General features: G+C 33.9%; 1 protein-coding gene across 2 annotated transcripts in view; it reads right to left on the bottom strand.

Annotated features, from left to right (window-relative positions):
• ATAD2B (ATPase family AAA domain containing 2B) overlaps positions 1-26,545 on the bottom strand; it is a 150,671-nt gene that overhangs the window by 69,892 nt on the left and 54,234 nt on the right. For both annotated transcript variants that reach the window (XM_067703596.1, XM_067703597.1), the window contains exons 13-17: positions 25,853-25,941; positions 20,009-20,168; positions 15,012-15,102; positions 9,275-9,586; positions 6,806-6,941 (exon numbers count right to left, since the gene is read on the bottom strand). In XM_067703596.1, the coding sequence (XP_067559697.1) occupies positions 6,806-6,941; positions 9,275-9,586; positions 15,012-15,102; positions 20,009-20,168; positions 25,853-25,941 (788 nt within the window). The remainder of the gene's footprint in view (positions 1-6,805; positions 6,942-9,274; positions 9,587-15,011; positions 15,103-20,008; positions 20,169-25,852; positions 25,942-26,545) is intronic.

Raw genomic sequence — 26,545 nt, 5'->3', positions numbered from 1 at the left:
TAAACAAGGGGCTTCCCTGGTGGCACAGTGGTTGAGAGTCCGCCTGCCGATGCAGGGGACATGGGTTCGTGCCCCGGTCCGGGAGGATCCCACGTGCTGCGGAGCGGTTGGGCCCGTGAGCCATGGCCGCTGAGCCTGCGCGTCCGGAGCCTGTGCTCCGCAACGGGAGAGGCCACAGCAGTGGGAGGCCCGCGTAGCACAAAAAAAAAAAGATAAATGAAAAAAGTTTATCTAATATCACTATAGATAATGCAGGAAATTCTAAGCAATGCAATAAGAATAAAGCAAATTTAAAAATGGAACTAACGGAAAGAAATTGAACAAACACTGTTACTTGTAAAGAACATGATTATACACTAGAAAATCCAAGAGAATCAACTGATGACTGCCATAGTCCACCAGCAAAATAACAAGACTGAAGATGGAAACAGAAAAACCAAAAGATTTTCCTAAACACCATCAATAACCAATATAAAAAAGGAAGGAAGATTCTATTCACAACTGCAAAAATACAAATGATAAACAATATTAAATAATCTTAACGAGAGAGGTATGAAACTATATAGAATACATCATGAGCCTGAATATAGATGTCAATTCTTCCTATGCATTTATACCTAGCTATAGTTAACTATATACATATGGTTGGTTTATAGTATTTTATTTTATAGATTTTAAAAATGCAAATCAAAATCTCAAAAAAGATTTGAGCAGGGGGGGCGGGGGGGGGGAGATTTAAACTTATTTGCAACATTATCTGAAAAAATAATCAAGTAAGAACATCAAGGGGACTTCCCTGGTGGTCCAGTGGCTAAGACTCTACACTCCCAATGCAGGAGGGCTGGGTTCCATCCCTGGTCAGAAACTAGATCCCACATGCCGCAACTAAGAGTTTGCATGCCACAACTAAAAGATCCCGCATGCCGCAACTAAAGATCCTGCATGCCTCAACTAAGACCCGACGCAGCCAAATAAATAAATTTTTTTTTAAATTAAAGAAAAAGAACATCAAGAAAATTTTGGATAAGTGTGCTAACATCAAGAAAATTTTAGATAAGTGTGCTAGCTCCAATTTCAGAACATTTAAACCTGTTTTAGTAATTAGCACTTCATACACACTTCTTGTTTAATTTTCTTAACAATTCTATGAAATACATAAGTTTCCTCTTACTAAATAGATAAAGAACCCAAGGCTAAGAGGGGTTAGGTATAAGATTATACAACTGGGTGTCCATATAACTGCAAAGTCCAGGTTCTAAAACACAAAGTTAAGATGCGCCCTACTTTATACTGATACATATTACAGAACAGAATAATAGAATGAAGAATACACCAAAGAAAAGAAACACAGAGCAGTGGTACATAGCAGCCCAGGAAACAAATCATAGTAATTGAAAGAATTTTATATAAGATAATAAGCATAAAAATAAATGGAACAGAGATGAATTATAACACAAGTATTGTTTTAAAATAGGGAGGGGGTTTCCCTGGTGGCGCAGTGGTTAAGAATCCGCCTGCCAATGCAGGGGACACGGGTTCGATCCCTGGTCCAGGAAGATCCCACATGCCACAGAGCAACTAAGCCTGTGTGCCACAACTACTGAGCCTGCGCTCTAGAGCCTGCAAGCCACAACTACTGAAGCCCACATGCCAGATCTCCTGAAGCCTGCGTGCCTAGAGCCTGTACTCCACAAAAAGAGAAGCCATCAAAATGAGATGCCCTCGCACCGAAACGAAGAGTAGCCCCCACTTGCCGCAACTAGAGAAAGCCCGCGCACAGCAACCCAATGCAGTCAAAAACTAAATTACTTAATTAAATAAATAAATCTATAAAAAAAATAGGGAGGATTCAGATCCTCATTTCACAAAACAAAATGAATTCTAACACAGAAACAAAAAAAAAAACAAAAGATTCATGTTTTTTGTTTTTTTTTCTTTTTTGGGGGGGGTACGTGGACCTCTCACTGTTGTGGCCTCTCCCGTTGCGGAGCACAGGTTCCGGACGCGCAGGCTCAGCGGCCATGGCTCACAGGACCAGCCGCTCCGCGGCATGTGGGATCTTCCCGGACCGGGGCATGAACCCGTGCATCAGCAGGCGGACTCTCAACCACTGCGCCACCAGGAAAGCCCTCATGTATTTTTAATTCATAAAAATCTAAAAGCTTTTGTTACTCAAAAATTACAATCTGAACCAAATGGCAAACACTCAAATGAGACAAATAATTAAATTTGCCATTAATAGGATTGGTTCTTAATGCATAAAGAGCTTATATGACAGTATTTTGACAAAAAATACCTTCTTATACAAAGAATGTAGACAATTCAAAAAGAAAATAGAAATAAATAACTTCTTAAAAAATGCTCATTCAACAATTTTAGAATGCTTCCTATGTTGAATGCCTTGGCCCGTGGTATCCAACAGTACCACTGTTATCATAGAGCTCATAACTCAGTGCATTTATTGGAAAAAGGAAGTAAATTACTATAATTCAGTGTGATTAATAAGCAGCACTCTTTAAGTACAGGGTGCTATCAGAGACTCATAAATGGCTTTCCTGAAAAAGTGTTATGAAAGCACAAACCCAACAGATCGAAGGCAGAAAGGATGAATTTCAAGAAATAAAAACAGGATGTACAAAGGACCAGAGGCTAAAAAAACCTCTTGGCCCTTTGGGGTAGAGGATATAGTTCATTACAGCCAGCTTCTTTTAAGGTTTTAGGGTAATGTAAGGGTAAAGATACCGGGGTAAGGGAGGGGAAGGGGGAAGGAGAATCAGACTGTGAAGGGCTATGAAGGGTTCTGTAAACCACGTTAAAAGTTGGAATGTACACTGAAGACAATGAGGAAGCATTAAGATGCTTAAGCAGGGGAAGTGACATAAGCATACACATGTCTTTGGATGACAACTCTAACTCAGCATGTCAGTATAGGAAAGGGTTTTGAAAGAAGGCGAAACAATAGGAAAGGTGACCAGTTAGGAGTTTGCTATAATAACCCAGGCATGAGATGTTAATAACAGTATAGACAAGAACAGTGTCAGAGGAGGTAGAAGGAAGAGCCTGGAATTAGACTTACTTAGTAAGAAAAATCCATAGGACTTGGTCATTTACTAGATATAGAAGGGAAGAAAGAGGAAAGAGTTGAGAATGATGTCGAATTCTAGCTGGGACAACTGAATGGATGGTAGCTCATAGGACTCATGGGAAGAGAAGGAAAGACACAAGCCAGCATATACCGAAAGATCTGTGACAACAAAGGGTGATAGGCAACTGGACAAAGTTTAAAGCTCAAGAGTGATCTAGGCTTGAGAAAGATTTGGTAGTTACTAACAAAGATGAAAAATAATGAAAATATTGAGAAACATCATTTATCTGTTAGATTGATAAATATTAGAATACCGTTATTAGCAAATAGATGATGGGAAAATTGGTATTCTCATGAATAGTGAGAATGGAAAAAAGTACAATTTTCTGAAATTAAATTTGGCAAGTAGGCCAAATATATGCCAAAATGTATATCCAAGGATATTCTGCAATTCATCCCACTCCCAAAGATTCCCTTACTGCTTAGTGTTCTCTACATTTTTTCCCATAGTACTTATCTTCTAACATCTTATCTATCACACTGATTGTTTTATTGTCCGTCTCCATCTAAAATGTAAGCTGAGTAAGGGCAGGGATCCTAGTATATTTGGTTCACTGACATATTCCAATTACCTAGGACAGCATCTGGCACATGATGGGCACTTTGACAAAATATCTATATGAGTGAATGAATATATGAAAGTGCAAACGATTCAAATAAATAAGAAAATATTATTTTCATCTATCTAGTTGGCAAAGATTTTAAAAGACGAACAGTGCTCAGAAATTACAAGGGAATAGAAAAAATAACCCTCTCATATATGAGTGATGAAATGTAAATTGGTACAAACTTTCTGGAAGGTAATTTAACAATCTCTATCAGGTTTTGAAATGTATACACACTTTGACACAGCAATCAGTTTTTAAAATCTACCTTAAGGTCTGAATCAGAAAATGTTATAAAGATGTATACTTAGAAAGATGTCTATCACAGCACTGTTTATAAAAGAGGAAAACTGGAAATTTCAATTTTTATCAATAAGGTTATATAAATTATGAAACATCCAAAAAATATACTATGCAGCTATTTTAAAAGAATGACATTAAACATATACTGACATGAAATAACATTCCCAACATAGTGGGGGGGAAAGCAAGTTACATTAACAACCTTACAGGAGAATATAATTTGTATAAGATAATATATGGGTCTGTCTATATGGATACAGAGAATATGGAAGTGTGGTCACCAAAATGTTAACACATATTACCTTCAGGTGCTTGGGCTTTAATTTTTACTTTCTTCTTTATGCTCTTCTTTTTTATTTGAATTTTCTACAGAGTATATCATCTTTCTAATCAGAAAAAACAAAGCTACTTTCATTTGGAAAACCTTAAAAAGTTCTGTTTCTAATCCCCTTATGGTAATATACAATAAGAAAGAAAACTTATCTTCCATCATAAGGGTTCTCTACCAGATTGATAGGCCTTAAATAGCTTGACTTCTATTTCATCTTAAATCTAAAGAAAAGGTTGCAACACTGTTTTAGGAAACTATTGCCAGAAAAAGAAACCTACCATCAATGCCCAAACTAGTGTTACTGACACCAGCATTAAAGTCATGCTTTCTACTTGTCTAGAATCTTTTATGTATTAATCTGGCATGCTAACACATGTTGCTCAAACAAAAAAGCTAAACCAAACCAAATCAACAACAACAAAATACATGTGTAGTCCTCATTAAAGGCTTATGTTCTAAAGTAAATGCTTCTTTGGAAAGTGTGAAAAATCATATCATCCAACCTACCCTAAAAAACCCTATCTACCTATTAAGCTCAGAAATCAATTTGGAAACCACATAGTACAAGAGAAAGAATATGATCCCAGGAAACAAACAGTACCAAGTCTGCCCCCTACTAGCAGCATGATCATGGGCAATTTACTTAACTTCTTTGTATCTCAGTTTCCTCATCTATAAAATGATGATACCACAAATGCTAATGACTGTTGAGAGGCCTATATGTATTACTATATACGAAGCCCCAGCTTTATATACCTACCACATGTCTAGTTTGTAATGAGCAACAAATGCTAACTCCTATACCTTCATACTCAAAAGGACAGCAAATGTCACCATTTTTTCTGTGAAGCATTCCTGGACTTCCCTGTGGAAGCTTCTTAGTTCTGCTTTCATAACACTTTAGCCATATCACAATGTTTGTCACCCCCAAGAACAAGAACTCTTCCAGAGTAAGAACTATGTTATATCTTATTCATGCTTCGAGCACCTAGTACAATGCCTGGCACAGGGTAAAAAAAAAAAAAAAATGGCAGAATGAGTGAATAAATAAATAATTTATCAAAACATCTTTAAAAAACAGCTCATTCTAGGATATAGCTGTCTCACTATTAAATTAAAGTCAAAGCAATGAACTAGAAAAGCGTATGTAAAAGAGGTTAAAATTAAACCAATTCCTTGAAAAAGGCTAAGCCAACCAAAATAAGCCATACCACTGATATACATTAAATCAGTAACAGAATGTTCTTATTGAAAAATTGATAGTTTCTTAGCTCCTACTATGTATTTCAATTCAAATAACTAAAATTGTCAAAACAAACAGCACACACATGGCACACAGGCTAGCCAGGTGAAAGTCAGAAAAAAATGATTATTCGGTTTTCCCTTAGCCATTAATAAACAGATCTGTAAAATCACTGAAACGGTTTAAGAAAACTTCCCAGAGGGCATAAAAGAAAGGCTCTGGAGTGAAGAAAAAAGTTTCTAATAGAAGAGCTTGCTGTTAAAGAGTAAATTAAAGTTATTTAGTCTCATTTCAAAAACCAAAAAACAAGGAAGGGTTATCAATGCAAATAATCAAATTAACATTTCACCAAAATCTACATGGGAAAAACTTTGATTAAAGACTTAAATGTGTTCAAAATATCTCTAAAGAAAAATTACTTAAAAGTATACACAATCCAGTGTCTTCTAATAAAAGTCCTATTAGACCTACTTGACTGGAGCATTATGGTTCTTTAACTATCATGATAATTATGTAAATGCAAGTGATGACGCTGTTAGTATTTGAAAACTATTTAGTCTCTTAATTTAAAATTACATTAGCACTAAAATTGTTTACCCATTGAAGTGCACAGCAAAAGCTGCTTTAATATAGACAAAGGTAAATGTAAATAGAAAAAACATAAAATCTAAATTAGGAAAGTGTAAACTAATGAGGTTCTGGAGAATCAGAAAGTTATTTGTTTAGTTACTGAGCAATTTCTAATTCAAAACCTCTTTAGTACCCTTAGAATCCTAAATTATCATATGAAACTTATTACAATCAAAATATTCTAGATCATGGTAAATATTTCATTTCTGTCCACTTTAGTTCAAATAAAAAGCAATAAAATTGGGGACATGGGTTTACTTTCTGAAGGCAACCCTTCCTTCTACTCTACTTAAAAAAAAAAAAAAAAATCCCACAATCATTTTAGGAAAAAATATCTTGAGTTGACCAATAAACCAGTTTATTACCACACAAAAACATAGACACAGTAAAGTTTTCCAGAATTGTGTCCAAACAACAGAAAAACAAAGTCCTCCAGGTTACAACCATAAGTAAAAATATACTGTAATTCTAACTATAAAGTAGTAAAAATCACTCTAAATTGAAAGAAATTTCAATATAAATTGAAATCAATGATATAAATTGCTTACATTGTAAAATGAAGGTAAGGTTTATGTACAGCAGCAGCTGATGACTGTTTCTTTGGTGATCCTGAGTGACAACTGGTCTCGAAAATTGATAAAGCATTCTCATCTTCACTATCATCTAAAATCAGAGTTTCTATATCTGTTTAAAAAAAAAATCACAAAGATTATGAGGCTTAAAAAGTCCTTTAATATTAGTGCCCTACCAAAGCTAAGAAAAACTGTTTTAAAAATCAAGTGGCAAAAACTAATAAGTTATCCATCAAATAACACAGATTGTCCAAGGAAATTGACAAACTACAGTATTCTGAATAATTTATAAATGGAACCAATGTAATTCTTTCACCTTTACAGACTAGTTAAGTGTTATGAGATGCATTTTGGGAGACTACAAGAACTCTGGAAAAGAAATGGCACTCTCATAAAATACTCACCTACTTACTAAAAATTTCTAAGTTAATTTTGACCAAAACCAGTATATTTAATATAAATAAGATGGTTTAATTAATAGAGTAATTGAAGTATGGCCCAGTTCTTACAAAAGCAACAAGGAACAAATTGACCTTTATTTTTTCACATGGCACACACACACATATTTCAAGGAAAATCTAGTCTTAGTTAAGAAGGGACTCAGGAATTCAGTGGGAAAAAAACCACTCTTAAAAAATGTACTCATTCAAGTAACACTGGGTCTTAAGTTGTTGTTCGATGGACTAACGGGAACTAAAATTCCTATTGAAAGTGCCATACTTAAAAATTTATCTGGACTACAACCTAAAGTATTAATAGCCGTAATTCATACACACCTAACAAAAGCGTCAATTCATTCAATAAAAAGCAATGCTACATATGTAGGAGAAATGGGAGGAAATTAAGATTGACAGAAATCATACCCTTCCCCCAAAAAAACAAAGATAAAAATTAGGCATGCTTTCTAAAATGAGATACTGAATTGTGCTGGCAGACACAGATTTCAATGGCTTTTAAAAGCCAAGTATTTAATACAACTAATATTGTAAAGGTTAATCAGAAAATAATTGAGTACCATGTGATTGATAATTTCATATATAAGGAAAGGATACTTGTCTAAGAAAAATATTAAAGACCAAAACAATCCAGAATAATATATCTAAATAACTAAAAAACAATGATTAATAATCAAAGAAAATTTGGGTTCTTTCCTCCACTGGTATGTGACGAAAAAAAATGAAACTAAAGCATACTTTATACTTATGGGGATAAAATGGTAAGAAAACACAGATAATAATGCCATAAAAAAATTCTCAAATGCAAGTAAAGAAGTTACAATCTCTCAGAAGAGAAGGCAAGATTTTTATGACCTTCTAAAGGTGACATAGTCTTTTAAAAATTAAAAAAAATTGGGAGAAGATACATATCCTCAGTTTTGAAAATCAGAGATAAGAAATGTACAATTCATGGCAGAGTAGCTGGCTCATACATAATATTTGTTCTCCTCCTCATTTGACAAATTTAAGAAATCAAGTAATCGATGTGATATTTCATGAGATATTTCATGTGATATTTCATGAGAAAATACATATATGACAAGCAAAATTCATTGAATATCGATGATTTTTACTATATATAACAGTTTTACCATTAACATAATTCATTGGACAATTTTTTATACAGTGCAGACTACATGTTAAACAAAGAAAATGAGGATAATTTTTTTAAATTACTGTCTCTTCTAAGTTCATGGGCTTTTACTTTGATTAGCACAGGAACCTAGAGTTTTCCTGTATATGAGTAACATTTTTAAAAGTAGCTTTCTGTTTTTATCTCAAATCCAACCAAACTACAATCTTGAGGCCAGAAGTCAAGACCTTCTATCATCAGGTTCTAATTTACTGCCCTACTAGTAATTTACACTCCATTAGCGCAGCACACTGCAGAGTGCTGTGCCAATAAAACAGTATGATGAGTTGAATCCAGAGGGACATTATAGCAACATGGTTAAGTGCATGGGCTCTGGAGTCAGGCTCCCTGAGCTTGAGCAAGACCTAGAACTTACTGAGTGACCCTATATAAGTGAACATCTTCATTTTTGATAGAGTAAGAGTACCTACCCCCAGGATTGTTATGAGGATTAACAAATGACAATTTATGTAAGGGCTTTATGATAATAAAAGAAATGTAAGCCAATAATATCATAGCCAACTTTTCTAAAGGTGGTAACACTCCTACATTAAGATAGTCAGAATGTTCCAAGAGTGAACAAACAGAACAAACATCCATTCATTCTTTTTATGGACACTGACTAGGCAACTACTGTATGCCAGACAATACGCTAGGCCTAGAATAAACAGTGGCCAGTGAAATGGATACATTTCCTATATTCATGGCAAATACAAAAGAGTAACACATAAATACCCTTATAAGAAAACTCAGAATTTATTTACTTATGCCTGTACTTGTTTCATTTTAACAATATGAAAAGGTAATTTATACTACCTTCTTTCTTGTCACTCTGGCTAATTTCAGCATGAGGAAACACTTTTTGCAAGACTGCTAGGATGTTGTTGAAGCTTCTTTCCAGCAGTGGTCTTATGATGGGGGATAGTGCATGTCCCGAAGACATGACAGCACGCTGGGAAGCAGGCACGATATTCTGCATTGCGTGGTAAAAATCTTGGGCGTTGAGCACTATTGAGGAAACATCTAGCTGCAGTTTATGACTGCTAGCATAGATCTGGGGGTAACGCCTCCGCAGGGCAATCAGGGCAGCTTCAGTGCACAGGGCCTTGATATCAGCTCCGCAATAGCCTAATGCACAAAAGGAAAAGGATAACAAAGGTAAGTCCATTTTTCCAAGTATCAACTCTATTTTGCAAATATGCACATCTTTATCTAAAATAAAATACTAAATCAATCATGTGCAATTTCACTAGCAAAATGAAAACTGACCATTTAAAGTCACCTAATAAAACTGTTTACTCATTAAAACTAAAAATGTTTTGAATATTTTAATTAACAAACACATGAACTAATGATATTAAAAGAAAACAAGTCATATATTTTGTGCCAAAACCAATTACAATGTACATCTTTCTTCAGGAAAGGTTTTAAAAAAATAGTTTTATATCAATCTTTCATCAATATTTCCAATTATTAGTTTAGTCCTCATGACATTACAGTTTTCTATAAATTTTTCTAATATTACTAATTTTCAAACACATATAATGGAGCAGTACAAAGTAGTGTACATAAGCGGAAACTTCAAAATCAGAGCTATTCTACTACTAACTCTGAGTGCAACCCACAAGCAGGTTAATATCTTATTACCCCCAAAACTATACTTTAAAGTTATGATCATCTCTGATAGTTCCAAAGGTACTACAGGGAATGAGAATCCATTAAATTTCTACATTATCTTCCTTTATATATATCTATTTAGTTTAAAATGATTGATAATCTAGTTCAAAGGGCTACAAAGATATGAGGTATCATCCATTACCCATATTTAACTGATCATGTAGTTAAACGACAGATCAAGCCACCAGTGCTCTGAAATCATTTCATTCATTTGAGCGACAAATACATAGAAAAACATATGAACTCTTAGGTTTTTACCACAAATGGGAAGAAAACCTCAAACTAGTCATGGTGTTTTTTTATATCGACAATGAAACCTGCATTTGGCCACCTTTATCAGTTATGCCAGCAGTGGGAACCACCCGAACTAATTACAGAACATTAGTCCCTAAGCTCTTCAAAGAGTGGTATCAGGTTTATTTATCTTTTTATATCTCACAATGACCTTGTAGAACACTTAAATACTGAAATTAAAATGGTAATTAGATAGGAAAACTACGAGCAGAGAAGAAATAGTACCAGACTAACTGGCAGAAAAAGAACATTAAGGAACAAAACCATATAAATCAAACTGACTCACACATCTATAATAAATTCTATCCCTATATCCCTCAGTAGGGCAAATGATCACGTTAAACAAGTCCTACACATAACAGAAAACTCCTCACCCTGCTCTCCTTTTTCCACAGCACTTACAACCTTATCATCTACCTATTATGTTTACTGTCTGCCTTCCCCAACTAGAATGTGACCTCTGTAAGAATAGGGGTATTTGTTTGTTTTGTTCGCTAAATGTATCTCAACTACCAAGAACGATGCCTGGCCTGGCATTCAGTAGATATCCAAAAAATATTTCTTGAGTGAAAGAATGAATGAAAAAAGAAAAGAGTAACTCCAAGGTTATAGTTTGGAAACGTATAACTATTAGGTTACCATGTATTACAAGAAAGAAGGGGATGAATCATATCTATTAGGCTTTTCTTTTTCTAAGAAATCTAAATTCTTTTACTATTAAACCAACTTACTCACTGTAACTAAAAATTTCAATGAAAACTATCAAGTACTATATTCATAAACATTTATTCAGAGGTAGGGGAAAACTTAATATGACCTATGAGAATTTAATTCAGAAAACTATAAGCAGATTAAGCATTAACACTGCCCCATGACAGCAATCAATCTCCCAAATAATTCTTCAGAATAACCAAGTTTACCACGTCTCTCATTTTATTTTCTATTTCTCAATGAATGAACCTGACAAAAAGTATCTTTTCCTGTTCCATACACATCTGTTACATTAGTTCAACAAAATAACTGCAGAACACCAGCTCAGTTATAAACAGTTAACTAAATAATTCATTTCAGAGGAAGTAAAGAATAAACTACTGTCTTCAAAAAAATATAAACCACATTTCTTTTTCTTCTTTAAAAGTATATATACTTAGTGAACATACTACATGACCCTATTTTTAAGTGCAAAAACCTAATTAAAAAAGAGAAAACGTTCAAAAACAATGCAGAACAGAAAAAAGCCACTAAAAGGTATTTTATGTAGTAAATGTTGCCCATAACATTTATGTTTGACATAATAATATAAATAGCAATGTTTGTTCATTTTTTTTTAATTTATTAAAGATAATTTTAAAGCTTATCAACAATAATAGATTCCACTTAAAGAAGTAAATTTTCTTCACTGAGTTAAATAGATGTTTTGTATATTGACACATTTTATTAACCATATCAAAAAAATCACATTTGTTAATATCATCACCAATCTCATCGCTAAAGTCTTTTAAGTGCTGGCAAGCTGTCAGCTCACAATGACAAATATAAGTCATAGAATGCCCTTTGAGAACTGCTGTGTAGCTTATAATCCCTTTTTTGTTTTTTAAAAAATCCTAATTTTTGCTTGGAAGTTTGAATTTCATCATTAGTTATAAACTAATCCTTGAAAAAAATAAAGAAGTAAATTTTCTCATGGATTATCATAACCAACAGACTATAAATGATAGGATTTATCTTCTTTACATTTGTTTGTGAATGAGAATTACTAGTTTATATCTGTGGTTGTCAACCTTGACTAGTCATCTGAATAAACAATGAAAATGAGTCAAAAATAGATTCCCGACAAACTTAATGAATCAGAATCACTAAGTGGTGGTTTAATATCATAAATGTGTATTTTGAGAAAACTTTACAAGTGATACTGATATACAAAAAAATTGAGAACTACTGAATTTATAATACACTTTCCTTACTAGACTCTAAAACAGAATTAAAGGTACATCATAACCATGGCTAAATAGGCTATATTAAGGGTGACCACATGTCCTGGTTTTGGCCATTTGCCTTGTCATAATTAACAGCGTATTTTTTCACTCTCAAAAGGGTCCTGGTTTAGAAAAATAGACGATATGACTATTCTAGAAATACTGAAATACAGCCTTTTGAGAGTTAAAAGTTGATGTTAAATATCAATATCCCTTCCATAAGAATTCCATAACTATACTAGTTCTACCATTACAACTCTAATAGTCTGATGAACACACATAGCTAGATACCAAAGAAAACGCATTCCTAAATACTGCTATTAAGATGGAAATTTGTCTGAAAGAATGAAAATATAAGCTATTCAAAGAGGTTATAAACTAGAGAAAGGTAATAAAATTTTATGAAGTTACTTTTTAAGTAAAATACCAAACAATGAAGGTCCACAAGCTAAGATGCCACACTGACAGATACCCTTTCATTGTTTTGGCCCTCTTAGTGAAAATGAATAGAGAAATATGATTAGATTAAAGTTCTTCATTAACCTTAAGTTCCTACTATTTGTGCACATGTTCTGGATACCAAATTATTTGAAGACTACTAAAAATCACACCTATTATGCATGCAAACCTCCAAGTACTTGGGAATTCATTTCAAGGTAAAAGTTACCAAATCCATAACCTCTAACAAGAGGTCAACTATCTTTGCAGTCGTTCATTAAGACTGCATACTCTTTTGTTAGGCATAAATTTCATTCAGCTGAACCCATACATGTTAAAACATCTTTGGGATACCTAAGTGCTAAGCTCATAGTGAATTAAAAATTTATTGCTATTCCGTTCCTGTTGGAAGACCTGTATTTGCTTTTTTCTTTTTTTTTTTTAAAGTGAACTTAAATGAAATAAATGTCATAATCAAAATCAGAAGTCAGTTAATTATAATGGATTTTTATGTCACTCTCCAGTAAGAAAATAGAGTATATATAAGCAGATTCTAAACCAGCAACGCCACCCCCAAAAAAGGCAAGAGAACTTTTTCAGTCCTAAAAAAAAATATGTCTTAAAATTTTTTTAACTTAAGAAACAGACTAAAAGCTAAAATAAATAACTTGGTAAAATGAGAAGGAGTGGCCTTTCGAAATGAAAAAGGAAACTGAGAGTCTAATATTTAAGATGAAGAATTAGAGTATATAGTATTTCAGATGGTAGATAGGGTAAAAAAGTAATTTTAAAATTACTCTTAGGGAATTTCCAAAATTATTTGAAGACTTCTGCTTATTTCAGTTAAGGATCATTCTGTGACAAATTCACAGATGAATCTACAAATATTTCCCATTCTGATCTATACTGTAACACAATAATATCATAAAAGTAACAGGAAATAAAAGGGGTCAAATTTCAAAAAGGGCAAAGACTGGATTTTGTACCAAATACCACCCTCTCCCATAAAGCAGCACAAGGCTTTGCAAAGGTCAAGCCAAATTTACATGAAATGGGTTTGGCGCATGCTCTCTTATACCAGGCAAAGCTTAAACTGGAGTAGTGCTGGAGAGATTTACGTTTTCTCCTCACCAGAAGATGTCGAGGTCTTTGTGGTTCAAAAGCTGAGGTATGCTGCTTCGGAGATGGAGGTCCCTGTGGATGAAGAGGATAATTCGGATGTAGCTAACTGAATGGACTAATGTTCTATTTAAGTTTTAATTATTTGATGGTGGACCACAATGATTTTTTAACTAAGTTGTTCTTTTTGGTTTTGGTAACTTTAAAATTTTCCCAAGTAGACTGCTGACTGTTAGTGGACTTATTAGGGGGACTTCTTCATAATGCTTAAAAAAAGTTCATGGAGAGATTTTTTAATTTATATTTTTGAGAGAATAAGAGGAAAACAGACAAAAGACAGAAAAAGAATGAAGGAAAAATACCTGTGTGTATATTCAGTTGCTTAATACCACATTCATTTTTATTTCAGACCTAATTAGAGCCAAAACCCTGAATTCTAAAACCTCTGAATTCCGTCTCCTATGTATGGTCATGCATGTACATAAAACACTCTCACCATATCCTTTTAGGACAGTAGTGTTCGTTCACTCTGTAGGAGATCTTCTACTTTGTGAATAACTTATTAACTTGGAGAGTTTTACATTTGGGGAAATACTAGCAGATGTCATTAAGTATTTTCTTTGAAGACTCCTCTCACTCAACTTCTTTCTAAACCACCAGCATGAGGATGAGTCCATCATGTAATCTGTGAAGTAAAAGACTACAATCCTGCCCTATTCCTGGACCTTCACCTCTCGTTTAAGCTTATTTTTCTTAGTAAAACTTCTGAAAGGGAACAATTCCTAAAAGGAGACACTGTAGTAATACTGGAAATCCAGCACTCAATGAAAGGCATATGACCACTGAGCTTTGATAATCAAAACACCTAATGGCAGCTAAAATTCTAATTTAGAAGTGTTCAAACGTCAAGTGAAATGTTTACATTTAAAGGCAAAGCCATCTATTGCACAAAAACACAACTATACTCATTCACATTCCAAACATAAGGGGAAAGGGAGGCTGATCAGAACAAACAATGACAATCAAAAAATTCAAACAGTAGCACTTACCAACACATGTTTCAGCCAATTCACCTAAAAAAGCATCTGACAATTTTGGATTCCAGTCCCTGGTATGGATCTGTAAAATGTGTTTTCTTGCCTAAGAAGAAAAGCACAGATAAATAAAATCTTGCCTAAGGAAAAAAGTACAAATAAATAAAATATCCTCAACCCCAAAATGTATTAGATGGAACAAATTTATCAACTAACCATATCCCAGAAAAGCAACTGTTTATTTTAAAAGAAACATAAACAGCTTGGCATCCGCATCAACTCTGATTCCCATAATAACCCTGTGAGCTATGTAGCAGAGATCTTTGTTTCACAAACTAAGATACCTGAGAGGTAAAGGAACTTGACTAGCGGCACATATGACTACGTGACTGATACAGGACTAGAACTCAAAACTAAATTTCACTTTCCTCCAAGTCATTTTAACCATTTGAAAACATGTAAACAAAAAAACTTTAATGTGTTATAATAATCATCTTTTAAACAAACCTTATATTTAGATTTCACAGGCCTTTTGGTTCTAATATGCATAAAGTATCATTAAAGTTTTAAGTTGAAGAAGTTTTCAATTAAGTAAATAAATATAATAAACATCATCTTGTAGGTTAGTTAATGCTTTCACATTTAATATATAACAAGGTAATCTCCATAAATATTAATTGAATTCACTGTAAAAGAAAGGTTTAAACAATTTTACCTTGATTTTTTTCTTTCAAAAGAGCATTCTTTACCTTAAATCTAACTGTATAGCACAATCAAAATTTTAACATCTTGGTTCCAAATTAAATGAAATTTCTTTTTCTCCCACAGTAAAACATAAACACTGAAGTATGAGTCCATAATCACCTGAAAAGTCACATCAGAATTTTTTTTTTCACATTTGCCTTCTTTCAGGGGAAAGACAATGCTTTCTAAAATTGAGTATACTTGGGCTTCCCTGGTGGCGCAGTGGTTGAGAGTCCACCTGCCGATACAGGGGACACAGGTTCATGCCCCGGTCCAGGAGAATCCCACATGCCGCGAAACGGCTGGGCCCGTGAGCCGTGGCCACTGAGCCTGCGCGTCCGGAGCCTGTGCTCCGCAACGGGAGAGGCCACAGCAGTGAGAGGCCCGCGTACCGCAAAAAAAAAAAAAAAAAAAAAAAAACTGAGTATACTTGTTTCCTCAACACTGTTACTTGAGTTTCTTGAGACTATGAAAAAGCAAATTATAACCAAGATGATAATATTATTGCCTTGGTGAGGAATCTGGGGTCTAGCACAAAAACAAAAAGAACTTGAAAGTTTTCAAGATAAACTTTGCTCAAAAAGTTGACAAAATCTGGAATCAATAGCTATTGCTTCAATTCCAAGTTCCAAGTTAGGTGTTCAGCTACCAAAAATAAATCAATGATGTAAGAAATATTTTCTTTCAACTTGAAATATCTGCCTGAACAGATATTAAAAGAATATAAAACCAAGGCCCCCAAAAAATATAATTCTCAGAGCTTACATAGTCTAGAAGATGACATTAAGAATCTATATAGACTTCATTAGCAGAAGGGGCGCCACTCATTCAAGACCCTTAGAGAATCAGAAACACGGCAAAAAAAAATCTAAGCTGGAAGATATCTCAAAAAAGATCTATCGGGGCTTCCCTGGTGGCGCAGTGGTTGGGAGTCCGCCTGCCGATGCAGGGGACGCGGGTTCGTGCCCTGGTCCGGGAATATCCCACATGCCGCAAAAAAAAAAAAAAAAAAAAAAAAATCTATCTGTATCCCTTCATTTTACAAAATAAGTAAAGATTTAGAGGAAATGAAATTAATTACGTAAAGTCAAAAGTTATTGTCAGGTCTCTGAGACGTTTAAGTGCCTTTCTCTTTTTCTATATAAAGAGTCTCCTTTCTTTATCATAAAAACAAGAAATAGAAGAAATTATTTAAATCAAGAAATGTTTCATTACAATTTACTCTATATGGCATACAGAATAGTAAATCATATGGTTTCTCCTAATAGAAAGTAGCTTCCTCTATTATTAAGAGTCAAAGGCAAACTCAGGTCACTCATTCTTTAGGATTCATGAATATACACATAACATTTATAACAATAATCATACTGCTGCTGATGATAAACAAAAGAAATTAAGCATTACTGCATAAAGAAGGTACATGCTATTTTATGGTAATAAAGAGTTAACAAAATTATTAAAATTTGGCACCAAGACTTACTTTTTTTGTTGTTTGCTTTTTACTGTCACTTGCTCAAATAGCAAGAGTCATGATATTCCACTTCCCAAACTGCATGCTAATATTAGACACTGACTGGTATCAATTTAAATTAATAACCAAATGGAGCCTTATGACTGCCCTTAACCCTTCTCTATTCTATTCATGAGGCTATCTTCCAGCAGACTAGTTCATGGCTTCTCTGTCTTCACGCTCAGCCTCTCGTTCAGAACTTGCTTCCTAATCCACTGAGAAAACTGAAGCAATCAGAAGGAAACTTCCAAAGGTACCCCATACCAACTCTGTCCACCTGTTAGCATGTGTACCCGCAATATTCTGTCTTCTCCCTATTATAACAGATGAACTATCAAATTCCTATCTATAGTCATTCTCGGGACTTCCCTGGTGGTCCAGTGTCTAAGACTCCACGCTCCCAGGGCAGGGGGCCCAGGTTTGATCCCTGGTCAGGGAACTAGATCCCACATGCTGCAACTAAGACCCAGCAGAGACAAATAAATAAATAAAATTTTTTTAAATTAAAAATAAAGTCATTCTCATCACTCATACATTAAATCCAATCCCCCTTCTCGCCTATCAAGGCAAGAAGATAATTCTCCTTTCTCAATTTCATCACCAAAACTTCCTTCCCTACGGGATATTTCTCCCATCTTAAAAATTACAAAACACCTTCTCTTGTCCCCAATTTGCTCAACATCTCACCTCAATCCTTTGCTTCTTATTACAGCAAAACACTTTGAAAAATTAATCTCCATTCACTGTCTCCAATTCCTCCCCTCCATTCACTTAAACTAACCATATTCGAGTCAAGTTTTTTGCACCCACTACTAATTGAAATTGTTCCCATCAGGTTTCACCAATGACCTACATAATGCTAAATACAATCGCCAATCTTCTGTCATGTGATTTAATTTAGCAACATCCGACACAGTTAATTATACCTTCCCCATTGATATAGTTTCTTCACCTGGCTTCCAGAATCCCACTCTCCTAGTTTTCCTCTTACCTTACTGACTGCTTCTTAAGACAGAGGAATTGTATCATCTAGTCTCATGACCTTAAATATTACCTAAGGAAAAAAAGGTGAACAGCCAGTCTAGGTTTTTTCCACAGACCCAGGCCAAGAAAAATGATCTTAAGTTTAGGTCTTAAGCACTGTTTTCTTGAAACTTCGAAAGTTAAAATTAACATGGAAAACTATGTTCAAGATCCATACTTATACAATATAGTAAGCCACAGAACATTTCCATCATCACAGAAAATTCAACTGGTCAGTACTGTTCTAGACCTCGTTTACTGTTAAATCTCTGATTTGTGTGGACTATACCTGAATTGTAAGGACTATGGTTGGCATATGGACTTTGAGGCCTACATGACTAGGACACTAGAGAAGATAATTGGAAAATCAAGGTAATGGCTTTCCTGTGCCGAAATGAACACTGGCTGTGTCTCTTAGAGCTAATAAGCATATTTTCCCCATCTACTGGTAGAGCCTAAAAGATGTGCTTGAACTGTTGTAAGATGTTCCAAATAAGATAGCTGATGCTTCCCCATGCTGAAGTAGACTACTTCAGTCTTGTCTCCTATAACTAAGCGTACCTCTATGCACTGGTACAGCCCTAGAAGCTCACTCGGGTAACAAAAATGATGCTGTATACACTATGTTTCCCATTCTGACAAAGCTAAATAAACTTGGTGCCAAAAAAAAGCCTATAAGTTGGATCGTCAATCCAAAACTGAGACAGATATAGTGGCTGTTCAGACTGTCGAACTGAGGTAGAGACTGCTCTACACAGACTGCTCTATACAGCAGAGCCATTGCCTTCATTTCCCTAGAGTCTACTGTACTGTACTAATCACTAAGCTTCTCACATCTATGTACATAAACAAGGCATTTTACAGAGATCCAAAATCAAAGCCATATAATAGCAAGTGCTCGTGTGTGCGTGTGTGTGTGTGTGTGTGTATAAATATATATATTCATATGTAGTACCTTCTCTGCTCTCTTTTGGTTATATTTATATAGGTATGTGTTATAAAGGTTCTAATTAGGCTTGATATGTTTAATACATGCAAAGCATTGTCAAATACAGAATCTTCTCTGAATATGTCCCTCCCTCTCAAATATAAATGTGCAGTGAAGATGACAGTCAATGATTAAACTGGTCAAAGACTAACCAAAATATTGCCAAGTAAAAATAGGACAAGAGAACTCTGTATAACATATTAAATAACATTTTACATAGTCAATGACTACACATTGCCCTGTTTCACTTATGTTCTTATTTTTTTTATTATGTTCTTTTTAAAACTACACTATAATGAATGGCATTTGCTGCTTTTAATTAAGATGTTACAGCCATTTCTATGAGAATTTGCATATTGGGCTCTTATTCATAAAGCTACCATTACTCTAAAAATGTTATTTTTATGGGAACAAAGCTACTTTGATGAACAAGAGACATATAACCTGTCATACAAGATAATTAATACAATGTGGAGAACTAAAGAAAAGAGTAAGTAAGCATCTATAGTAACCTAAAAATCATACCCTTACTTCCTAAAAATCATAAACTTTCTGATAATTGTTAACAAAAAAGATTAAATTATTCAATAATGACAAGAATTTTTTACGGAGTAACTAAGATATCCAACAAGCACAAAATTTTGAAAATGACAACTCATAAAATACCACTTTCAAAGTATATGTATACATATATATATATTTCATAATTGAGTCACAAATAAATCTTAATATATCAAAAACTCTTACCTTTTGATCAGGAAGGTTGAAAAGAAATTCTCTGTCAAAACGACCAGGTCTCCTGAGAGCAGGATCTATAGAATCAAGTCTATTTGTAGCACCAATAACAACAATTTCGCCCCTATTGTCTAATCCATCCATAAGAGCAAGGAGGGTTGATACTATAGAGCTGTAACAAAATTTTCAGACAAAATTTTAAAAAGGGAAGAAAGAAAAAGTTGCAAAAATTGCTGCTTATACTAGCTTTTATCAGTCTTAAAGACTAAAAAAATGGATTTTTATATCCATGTTCACAAGTAAAACTAAGTTCCATTTAACTTTCTCATATCACTCTAAATAGGTTTAAGTCTTCTGCAGATATAACTGACATACAATACACTGAATATATTTAAAGTATACAAATTGCTAAGTTTTGAAGTATGTGAAACTATCACCATAATGAAAAAAAGTAATATCCATCATGCTCTTCTTCATGCCCTTCAAAATCCATTCCCTACTGCTCTTCTTTGACCCAATCCCCTGGCAACCACTGATCTGAGTTCTGTCACTATAGATTAGCTTGCATTACCTAAAATTTTATATACATGGGATCACACAGTAAATACTTTTTTTTTCTGGATTCTTTCCCTCAGCATGATTATTTTGAAATTCACCACATTGTTGGTTTAACAATAGTTTATTCCTTTTCATTGCTAAGCAATATTCCATTTTGTGGATGGATCCCAATTTGTTGATTCACATGTTGATGGACATTTAGACTGTTTCCAGTTTTTGGCTATTACCAAAAAAGCTGTGAACATTCATACAGGTCATGAAGATGTTCCCACAGGTTTTTTCCTAGAAGTTTTATACTTTTACCTCTTAAGCTTAGGCCTTCATCCTCTTAACCTTTAATGCTTACAGAATCTAAAATAACATCATATTTTGTATTCCTAAATATTGCTTTATCACTGTCTTTTTTTATCATGGCCAATTGTGCAACAGGTTGGTCAATTTTATTTTTTTCAAAGAAGTGACTTTCTACTTTCCTGATTTCTGCATATCTCTGTTTGCAGTTCATACATAGTTAGCTATAATTTTTTATTTTACTAATACCAGAGATTGCTTAGAGTTAGGACAATAGTTCTCGATAAAAACATAAAATTCTCTGCTTATCTTTTTGTCATTTGTTTCTTATATTTTGTATATTACTAAACTTTGGAAATTAGTTGTGATTTAAGGCACAATATATGGTCAATTTTTATAAATGCTGTATTTGTTTGAAAACAGTGTTCATTCTATAATTGCCTTAGATAAGTATGCCCACAAGATCAGATTAATATAATAAAGTTTTTCAAATAATCTGTAGAGAATTTATTTTATGCTCATTTGGTCTATTAATTACTGAGAGGTACATGATATCTCTCACAATGATTATCAATTTGACTCTTTGCAGTTCTGTCAATTTTTGTTTTATACAGTTTGAAATGTAGTAATTAGGGAATTATAAATTTTAAACTATTACATCTTTTAATAAATTGAAGATTTTATCATTGTAAATTGATCCTCTTTTTATGTATAATAATGCTTTCTGTCTTAGTCTCTTTTGTCTAATATAGCAATAGTAGCTTTCTGTTAGTATTTACTTGATACACTTTTATACCATTTTCTGAATTTGACTATTTTGGACATTTTACATAAATGAAACATTACAATATGTGATCTTTTGTGTCTGGCTTTGTTTCAACTAGCGTAACATATGTGAGGTTCACCAATGTTACATGTATAAGATAAACACATGTAGCATGTGTCAGAATCTCATTCCTTTTTGAGGCTGAATGATATTCTACCATGTGGATATACCACATTTTATTTAACCATTCATCAGCTAATGGACATCTGGGTTATTTCCATGTTATGACTATTATGAATAACACTGCTGTGAATATTTGTGACTAAGCTTTTGCATCCCTTTTTCCCACCATTTGGAACCTCTCTTATATGTATCCTTATATGTATTGATAGTTACAGTTTCACAAGTAAATACATATGTTAAAATTACCAAGTGTACTCTTCAAGTATATCAATGAGTATATACAGTATTCTGTATCAATTATACCTCAATAAAAGAGCTTTAAAAAAATCAGTAGTAGGGGGCTTCCCTGGTGGCACAGTGGTTGAGAGTCCGCCTGCCGATGCAGGGGACACGGGTTTGTGCCCCGGTCTGGGAAGATCCCACATGCTGCGGAGCGGCTGGGCCCATGAGCCATGGCCGCTGAGCCTGCGTGTCCAGAGCCTGCTCCACAACGGGAGAGGCCACAACAGTGAGAGGCCCGCATACCGCAAAAGAAAAAAAAAATCAGTAGTAGGGCTTCCCTGGTGGTGCAGTGGATAAGAATCTGCCTGCCAATGCAGGGAACACAGGTTCGATCCCTGGTCTGGGAAGATCCCACATGCCATGGAGCAGCTAAGCCCATGCACCACAACTACTGAGCCTGCACTCTAGAGCCCGCAAGCCACAACTACTGAAGACCGCACGCCTAGAGCCCATCCTCCGCAACAAGAGAAGCCACAGCAACGAGAAGCCCGTGCACCGCAATGAAGAGTAGCCCCCCTCGCCCTAACTAGAGAAAGCCTGCGCGCAGCAACGAAGACCCAACGCAGCCAAAAATAAAAATAAATTAATTAATTTTTTAAAAAATCAGTAGTAAAATAAAAAGATTCTAAAATATCTCCAAATATTCTCTTTAGAAAAGCAAGAAATGAAAAACAAAAAGAAAACACACATAAATAGAAAACAAACATGAAATGGTATTCTCCAATTCATTTGTGTCAATGATTACACAAACATTAATGGATTAAACTTTCAAATTAAAATGAAGAGATTGTCCAGTTAGGAAAACAAGACCCAACTATGTATTATCCACAAAAGTAATACTCTAAATATTAAGACACTGAAAGGTAGGTAGTAAGTTAATGGAAAAAAAATGTACCAAGCAAAAAACATCAGCAGTCTAGATTAGCTTAATCATTATCTAATCATTAGATAATCATTTCATTAGATTCTAATGAAAATAGATTTCAAAACAAAAAGTATTAACAAAGATAAAGAGGGGCATTTCATAATTAGAAGGCAACTTCAAAATAAAGACATCCAAAATAATAAATGTGTTTGCACCCAAAACAAAACTTCAAAATAAATGAAACAAAAACTGGCAGAATTAAAGAGACAATTCTACAATCATAGTTGGACATTTTACCACATCTCTCTAATGTTCATAAAATAACTAGACAAAAAAATCAGTAAAAACACAAAACGTCCTGCATAACATTATTATAACCCTGTCTTACTTGATATATATAGAGAATATTACACCACAAACAGCAGAATACAAATTCACAACACAGACAATACCTGGGACATAAAGAAAACTGCAGTGAATTTAAAATGACTTTAAGAGTTATCGTTTCTGACCACAATAAAATTAAATTAGAGAAACTAATACAGTGTTTTATGTTAATTATACCTCAATTAAAAAATTAAATTAGAAACAATAAGATAAAAAACACAACTTGTAAACTAAACAACACACTTCTAAATATTCATTGTGTCAAAGAAGAAATGACAAGACGAATTGGAAATTAGTTTGAACTGTAGGACACTGATTATATAAGAGGTCAAAAACTGGGATGCAGCTAAAGCAGTGCTTAAAAAGAAATTTATAGCTTTCAATGCCTATATTAGAAAAGAAAAAAGTTTCAGTCAAAGTCTAAAATTCCATCTGAATAATTTAGAAAAAGAGAAAACTAAACCTAAAGCAAACAGAAGAAACAAACAAACAAAAAGCCAAGAAAAGTCAAAATGCATATTGCTAAATGCATATTGCTAAATGAAAGAAGTTAACCTGAAAGATTACATGCTGGATGATTACAAATACATAGCATTACGGAAAGGGCGAGGGTAGATAGTAAAAAATCATTAGTGCCAGGGACTGAGGGGGTGGGGTGGGGAGGGAAAGGAGGGATGAGTTGGTAGAGCACAGAGGATTTTTAGGACAATGAAAATACTCTGTGTGATACTATAATGACATATGCATGTTATTATACATTTGTCCAAACTCACAAAATGCAAAACACCCAGAGTGACTACACACTTTGTGTGATTATCATGTGTCAATGCAGGTTCCTCAATTGTAACAAATGTACCCTCTCTGATGAAAGATGTTGATAATGGGGGAGGCTGTGTATCAGTGTGGGCACAGAGTAAATGGAATAATCTCTGTACCTTCCTCTCAATTATGCTGTAAACCTAAAACTGCTCTTTAAAAAAGATTTTTTTTAAAATTACAAAGAACAAGGTTGGGGACTTATACTAATAAGACTGTATAAATTTCTCAAGTAATTAAGTCAATGATATAAGGATAAACCTAAAGATCAATGAAACCAACTAACAAGTCTAGGAATAGACAACTTAATGGTCAATTTCTGACAAAGATGCCAAGTAATTCAATGGAGACAGGTAACCTTTTCAATAAATGGTCCTGGAACAATTGGAAAAAAAAATATGGAAAAAGTAAATTTCAGTCCATACCTTGCACTAGCTATAAAAATTAACTCAAACCCTTACCTTATGTTGACATATGAATGTTAACTTTAAAATGAATCACTGACCAAAATTTAAGGGCTAACACTACTAATATTTTAGAAGAAAATATAGAATAGTTGACAAATTGGTTTAGGAAATTATTCTCAAGACACAAAAATATATACCAAAACAATTTACATAATGGGCTTCATCAAGACTAAAACTTTTTGATTTTCAAAAAGTCATATTTAAGAAAAAGGCAAGCCAGACTAGTAGAAAACTTTTCAAAACATAGATCTGACAAAGGGCTTGTTTTAAGAGCACATAAAAAAAATCTTACACTACAATGAGACATACAATATGATTTCTTTATTTTTAAAGGGTAAAATAATATAACAGACATTTCACAAAAGAAAATATGTAAATGAGCAATAAGTGCATGCAAAGATGCTCAATATTATTAGTCATCAGAAAAATGAAAATTAATCCACTGCTACACACTCATTAGAATAGCAACAGTTAGAGAGTAAAAATACGAAATGCTGGCAAGAATGAGAAGCATCTCAAATCCTGATACATTACAGTTAAAAACATAAAATGGTAAACCACTTTGGAAAGTAGTATCAATTTAAACAAACATTTAACATAGGATTCAGCCATTTCTCTCTAAGGTATTTACCCAACAGAAATGAAAACATATGGTCCCATGAAAATGTGTATGCAAATGTTCACAGCAGCATTATCATAATGGCCAAATATAGAAGCAAACCAAATCTCTATCAGAGGAATTAAACAAATTGTGGTACACATACAGACATACACATACACACAGAGACACACACGCTGCCCAAGGACTACTACTCAGAAATTAAAAAGAACAAAATATTAGTGTATGTGACGTGGATAAATTTCAAAAACATTATGCTATATCAGGATTAGGCATCTTTTTCTGTAAAGGGCCAGAAAGTAAATGTGTTAAGGCTTTGCAAGTCATATGATCTTCCTCTCACAACCCCTCCCTCATCTCTGCTCTTGTAGTGCAAAAGGAGATGTATATAACGCAAAAAGCAATGAATATGGCTGTGTTCCAATGAAACTTCATTTACAAAAACAGGGAGAAGATTTGGCTCATGGGTCCTGGTTTGCTGACCCCTGTGCTAATGAAAGAAGTCTTCCTCAAGGACAGAGGTCACATCTTATAAGCCTCATAGCACTTATCCAAGGGCTAAATCTAAATACTATGTCAACAAATGGAAAGAATTCAACATAATCAGATTAGGAAAAATTACCTGTGGATCTGATCTTGCCTGCTAGAGCGAACTGGAGCTAATCCATCTATTTCATCAAAAAATATTATAGACGGTCTCATCAAATATGCCTAGTATAAAAAGAAAACAAACATTATTTATTGTATTAGTTTTCATTTTTAATTTAATTACTGTATTTTCTTAATAGGTAATATAAGCAAATGGTACAACATACAGCAGGTAAGAAAGATTATACAGGAAAAAGGAAAGCTCCTTATCACCCCAGACTCTAACCACAAGGTCTCCACCCAGTAGACGACTACTGTTTTCAGTTTGTTTATTCTTCCATACATGTCATTTATACACATAAACAAACATGTATTTTTAAACACATTTAAACACACTATACATATTGCTTTTATTGTATAACACAGCCTATTTTATGTTATTGATATATTTTAATTAGCTTACATGTAAGTACATAAAGATCTGCTTCATACTTTTTTAACAGCTACAAAATGCCGCACTATATGGATGTGCCGTAATTAAACGAGTCCCCTACTCATGGACATTTAAGCTGTTTTCAATCTTTTCCTATTATCAATAATGCTTGAACGAACATCTGTGTACATTTAACATTTCACATGAATATAAACATATCAATATAAAAAATTATAGAAGTGGAACTTATGGTTCAAAAGGCATGTGTCATTCCTAATTTAGATACTTGCAAAT

This window comes from Pseudorca crassidens, chromosome 14, assembly GCF_039906515.1.
Source record: "Pseudorca crassidens isolate mPseCra1 chromosome 14, mPseCra1.hap1, whole genome shotgun sequence".
Classification (NCBI taxonomy): domain Eukaryota; kingdom Metazoa; phylum Chordata; class Mammalia; order Artiodactyla; family Delphinidae; genus Pseudorca; species Pseudorca crassidens.
This window is presented reverse-complemented; position numbering and strand designations above follow the sequence as displayed.